Below are 6,000 nucleotides of genomic sequence, written 5' to 3'. Positions count from 1 at the left end.
TCCCCATCTTCCCCAGCTTACAAAGAAGATAGTGTTTCTTTACAAAAAAAGAACCCAGAACTTTTCCAGGACATCTGCCCTTGCTCGCTCTCTCCCCACTGTAATATTAGTCACATTGCATCTGGGGAGGAGGGGGGAGGATTTTGTTTATTTTCTGTTTTTAAAGCCATATCTAGAAAAATGTTTTGTGGAAAGTTTTTGTTTTCCTATTTTTGTTTGCTTTTTTTTTTTATAATGCTCATTTATAGAAAACTTCACAAAGGTGACTTCTATGTACAGAAACACAATTCCAAAGGCTGCTTCAGTAGTCAATGTAATAGCACCTTCAAAGACAAGTTTGACGTATTTTTAAAAGTCATTTTATTAAAGTTTAACCCTTTGCAAACCTAATAAAAAAAAAAAGCCAGTCACAAAGCTTCGGTACTACAAACTCTTCCGAAGTCTCCGGGTGCTGTCTGAAGGTTTTTCAAGCTCTCTACTCTCTTGGTGAGCAAGGTCTGGCGAAGGAGAGGTAGCGTGCAGCCAGACAGGATCTTCTTGCAGTTCAAACCAAGAGCAGACGAAAGAATTCACAGCAGGCTATTGCACAAGGATGGTCTTCTATTCCACAGTTTCCTGGTTATTTTTCTGCAGGCTTGAAAAGGGTTAATTTAAAATTTTTTTATTTAATTCTTGTTAAAACATGTTGCTCTGACTGCCAGGCTGGTACTGTGTGTGCAACAGGCTCTCCATAAAGGACAAATAATCTGGGTTTTGTCCGTATTCTTCGGGATTTCTGGAATTCCCCAGCCGGGGCCGCTTGGCTGCTCTTGCTTCATCTCCCGAAAATACATCTTCCTGAGGGGCCCCAGTGCTGAGGGACTGCAGGAGACAGGAAAATACAATCGTTAGAGGGAGAGACACGGGTGCAAGCCGTGGAGCACGCCTGCACGACAGGACAGCAGGGACAGCAAGCGAACAACTTGGGTCTCTGTGTTTCTGTACAAAAAGTGAACTCCAAAACATGCAAAGTACACGGCTGAAATTAACAATTCTGGGCTTCTGGAAAGGGAAACGCTGCGGTTGCCTTTTTTCTGTTTCAGACTATCTTTCACTTCAGCTCCTGCCTTGCCAACTCTCTGTTTACTCCTATCCTCCTCTGCCTCTTCAGGTTGTTCACTCCTAGTAGAAGGCACAGAGGAAATCGGGGGCTTCCCTCATGTCTTTACAAATAAAAGACCCAAAGGAAGCATTTGGGGATCACTGTATGAACAATTGCTTCCATTCGTCCTGCTCTTACTCTCAAATGAGACACGTTTCTTGGTAGAAATTCTCTCCTATCGCTTTGTTCCTTTGTTCTGCTGTCCTACATGTCAGCATCACTTCCACAGAGCACAGTCTAACACTTCTGGCAGCAGCAAATGTGGGAGAAGAGCCTTAGCTTTCAGATGGACTTGAAACTTTTTATTCACTTTCCAGCTTGTGTTCCTTTCTCTGAAACTGTTATAAAGCCTGAGGTCTCCACTGCAGAGAGTACGTTTCTTTCCAGCTCCTGTATTTCAGGGCTCCAGTATGTTGTCTTCATTATTGGACAAGTTTAAATGAACTGGAATATTGTGCACATACTAGAAATGAATTCTAGGGTGCTGCTTTGCCACCAAAACTCTTTCAAGGAGAACAAGGTAAATTATTATTAACCTCTAAAATTTATGCCATGAGGTCTTACTGAGATAAACAACCTCAGACAAGATGGAGAAGCCATCCAGAGTTGCATTAGAGAAAGTATTTTAGAGGTGGTTTTTGGGTAAAAACCCTTGAAGATTTCATGCATAAATAAAAAAAAGTTTCCTCCAAATTCTCATCAGTTCTTCCACAGAATTGCCTGTCACCAGGCTGTTTTTGGTGACACCATCTCACACTTCTGCTAGTGGCCACGGGCTCACAGGGTCAGTGAACCACTGGTTTAACCTTGGCACAGCAGTTCATATGTTCTGTATATTCTTAAGGGAAGGCTGGACCATCCTCTTTTTGTCTCTTAAGAGACAGAAGCCCAGCACCTCATCACAGGTTAACTTTGTGGATCCAACCCTGTCCTGCAGCAGCTGACAGGACAGACATTTAGGATGAAGAAGAAAACTGTACCTCCTCCATTTGCCTAGAAACCAGTCTCATTATTTGCTTAAATGAGATGGCTTTAAAGGTTAAAGCACCAGGTTTGAAAACACCCAGCACGTCTGGAACCAAAAAAGCTGTGAAATAAATCCCTCATATTTTCTAGGCTCAATAATTCCATTGTATGCTGTTAAAGACAGTCTGATCTTTGAGATTAAGAGCTTTATAGGTAAGAGCTACGTTCTAAATCTCCTGTTTGGTGAGAAATGCGGGTTTGGTCCCATGTTGCTAATCAGTTTTCCAGAAACCCCTTAGCTGTAGACAAATTCACCTCACTTCTGACGAAAGGCAGCATTCAGACAGAAGGGCAGTCCATATAACTAAATTCACAGGGTGTAAAATGATATGAACAATCTTTTAACCAGAGAAAACAAAAATCAGATCTGAACGTGTGAAAGGGAAAATCATTTAAATGCTTCTCAAGCTTTTAAATCAAGCATTCCTCCTACTCCACACATTTTGTGAATGACAAGTGGTTTTACAGCCACAGAAACTGGAGGCTGCATCCACCTAATGTCTAAACAATACACTAAAAAAATGTGAATGAGTCCTGCAAGCCATGGCCTTTTTACTGTTCCTGTTACTTTGATACGCACCAGGCGAGATTTCACTCTCTTGGGAAGCTCTTCATCCAAGGTGTAAATATCGCCACGTTTTACCATTAGTTGAGAGCCATCTTCAAATTCAACCTGCAGAGTAGGCAGAAGATGAAATAAGAACTTGGCCTCCACGTTTATAGTACTTGAACAGTCCATTCCCAGACTATGCCACGTGCGGCCCCTTCATGGGAACACCAGGGAAGCATCGGGGCCAGCTCCCGTGGATGATCCCCTGCTCTTGGCACTGTGTGTCTCTAGGATTGCTGCAGAATGAACATCCCTAAGCTGTGTTAAGGATGCTGAACCCAAAATGGGCTGGTTTCAGTGCTGCTCAGGCATCCCTGTCTTATCTGGCCCAAATGGTTTCATTTGTGGATCCTAAAATGTCTACACTACAGCTGGACCAGCACCTCTGCTCCCTCCTCCCAGGCAGGGCACTAGAGATTTCCACTGATTTTTGATTCAAATCCTGAAAAAAAGCAGCTTTTCACTTACAACACAAGGCAGCCCTGTATTCAGGCAATACAGGGATAAGAATTTCTTTTATCTTAAACAAAGCATCTTCCCACATCATACGGAAACAACTCCAGCTACTAAAACACATTCATATTTTAACAAGCAGAAATAGTCAGCCAGGTACAAAAAACAAGTGGTAGCTCCTCATGTCAAACCTTTTTTGCTAAGCACTGATTACATCATGAATTATGCATCAGATGTTACAGGAATGTTTATTCATGAAACGTGCACATAAAAATGTTAAAACTATTAAAAAGTTTTTAAGAGATTCTCATTTCCTTTGCTCAACACTTATTACGCTTTTCTGGATAATGCAGAAGGACAAACACCGCAGCTTAATATGGGATGTCAGGTTCAGACTGGACAAATTCAGGAGGAAGAAAGCATCTGTGCTCTGAACTCCTCCTGCAAGCCCAGCGATGCCTGCTGAGGTCCCGTAACTGAGCAGCAGACACCAGCTGGAATAACTGCAGGTGGGAGAACGGGCTTCGAAAGCTGAGCCCTGGCTGAGGTGGTTTAAGATGCTACTGGTCCCATTTACTCTCTGGTTTTACGAGCACCACTACCATCACAGGGTCAGAAGGGAAGAGGAATTAAGTCTAACAGCCAAGACACAAGCAGATCGCTGTCTGCCATTTCCACATCTTAAACTACCACAGAATGGTTGAACCTTGTTTATTTAAGTTCCAAATCACTGATATTGGTCAGACCCCTGTTATCACACATTAGAGCAAGTTAAGACAGTCATTTGGGCTCAATTTTTAAAAAAAATATACACACATGATCTTAGCACGCAAAATACAGACGCAGAGATGTGAACTGGGAAGCTACTGCAAAATAAGACAAGTTTAAAATGCAAAAGCTAATCCATGCTGTCTGCCTATGAACACGCTTATTTCATGATAAAACTGTTTCTGTGTTTTTAAATATAATCCTATTCCAAAACTGATAAAAGAGATACCACAAGTACTGAAAAAGTATCTATGCAGGGAAGCAATGTGGAAAGCTACTCAGGGTATTTTCCCCCTGGAGAAGAGCTTTACTTATAGGTAACTGCATGATTTGAAACCACAGACGACTCGTGCATATTTTTCTGTCATCTGGCACTATCAGAGGAATAGCCTATTTCAAATTATTGTACCTTCGAGAAATCAATGACAATTTCCTACACTGTGATTAAACTGGAAAGCACGAATAACAATGGATCTTCATGGAACTATATATTGTACGTATTCATAACCAGGGTCACCTCAGATCACAGCTTCTCTGAAGCAGTTAACATCCATTATACACACCAAAAAGACTGTTAACTGACAAGGGGGATTATTGTGCTCTTCCCACACAGATATGAAACGCTCGGCGTAGAAAGGATAGAAACCAGAACCTCATTTCAAACAAATACAAGATATGGGACTTCCTTTGCCTTTTGTCCAGGGGCATTAATCTCTAATTATTTGCAAATTTCAGCATGTATTTTTCAAAAGGATATGCACAAAGTATAGTCTCCAAATCACTAGAATTTTCAACTTCTTGGCATCATTTAAAATGGATTTAATCAAATGAATGTACTGCATCTTATAAAACCTTCTATGCTGAAATACTAACACTGTGTACCAGGTTAAATCTTCCTTTACTGACTATTACAACCTTCCACAAGGAAAAATCCCATACGTGGAACAGACTCAAGGACAAAAAAAGCCTGGCTGCTGTTTTTCCTCACCTTAAAAATAGAGATGGTGAGAGTGTATGAGACCAGAGACGGAAGGTTTCCAATTCCTCACACAGCAGCAGCAGGACATCATTCCCACATGCTGCTGCTGCTCCACAAAGTACCTTCCCATGACCAGAGGATTATTCCTCCCCTTGAAGTATCTCCTGACCTGTTCTTTCCCTTACTTCCTCTAAAAGTGTGGAGGAAAGTTGTAATTATGTAGGTACTGACTCATGGGGAACTACAGATGAGCTCAGCTCCAGCCATAGGAGAGCAGTTCGAGTAGGTCACTTGTGACCTGAGTCAGAGCTGAGCTATAAGGAAAAGGGCAAATTTATTTTAGATTTTAAAAGTAGATACAGTCTAGACATATGTCTACCCATACATCCACATTCTGCCACAAAACACCTCTACCCTGATCTATTTTAACACTATATTTCTCTTTAGACTACCAGCAGTATTCATTTCAAAAGGCAAATTCTCCCTTCATGACCAGAGCAAGCATTCAACACCAGTGAGCTACACAATTTGAGCGGCGGACAGACGTGTTGACACGAAGTACATGGCTACTCTGCCATACTCACCTGGTAAATCTGACTGATCTGGGCTGCAATGAACTTGGCCTCATAGACAATTCCATCTGTCCACTGCAGTTGAACCAACTCACCCTCTGGAGGGGGTCCCATTTGGATGCAGTCTCTGCTCTGAAGATATAGAGTGAAAGAGGTCAGACAGCCAACACCAACAAAGCTCGAGAGCCAAGTAAAGAGGTGTGTTACAATCACTGCTCAAGGAAGTTGCTACACAACACGATAATTAAGTACAAGAAAGTTTCTACACTTGTGATTAATTGCAGTCATCTCAAAACCATTAACCAGTGAGAGACCAGAAAAACACCTGCACCTCCTCTGGGTGACAGTACTCAGCTCTAGGAAATTTCGCATCACAAATCCCAAAACTTCAGATCTCCTGTATCAACAAAAGCAAGCGAGGTGACCTGCTTTGCTTCACATAGTGAATCAA

General features: G+C 41.9%; 1 protein-coding gene across 3 annotated transcripts in view; it reads right to left on the bottom strand.

Annotated features, from left to right (window-relative positions):
• Positions 1 to 343: 343 nt before the first annotated feature.
• The window catches only part of KDM4B (lysine demethylase 4B), an 85,639-nt gene continuing 79,982 nt past the window's right edge, over positions 344 to 6,000 (bottom strand). For all 3 annotated transcript variants that reach the window (XM_068420470.1, XM_068420472.1, XM_068420471.1), the window contains 3 exons: positions 5,562 to 5,681; positions 2,748 to 2,840; positions 344 to 861 (listed from right to left, as the gene is read on the bottom strand). In XM_068420470.1, the coding sequence (XP_068276571.1) occupies positions 676 to 861; positions 2,748 to 2,840; positions 5,562 to 5,681 (399 nt within the window). In that variant the 3' untranslated portion in view covers positions 344 to 675. The remainder of the gene's footprint in view (positions 862 to 2,747; positions 2,841 to 5,561; positions 5,682 to 6,000) is intronic.

The sequence above is a fragment of the Nyctibius grandis genome, chromosome 31 (genome assembly GCF_013368605.1).
Source record: "Nyctibius grandis isolate bNycGra1 chromosome 31, bNycGra1.pri, whole genome shotgun sequence".
NCBI lineage: Eukaryota > Metazoa > Chordata > Aves > Nyctibiiformes > Nyctibiidae > Nyctibius > Nyctibius grandis.
This window is presented reverse-complemented; position numbering and strand designations above follow the sequence as displayed.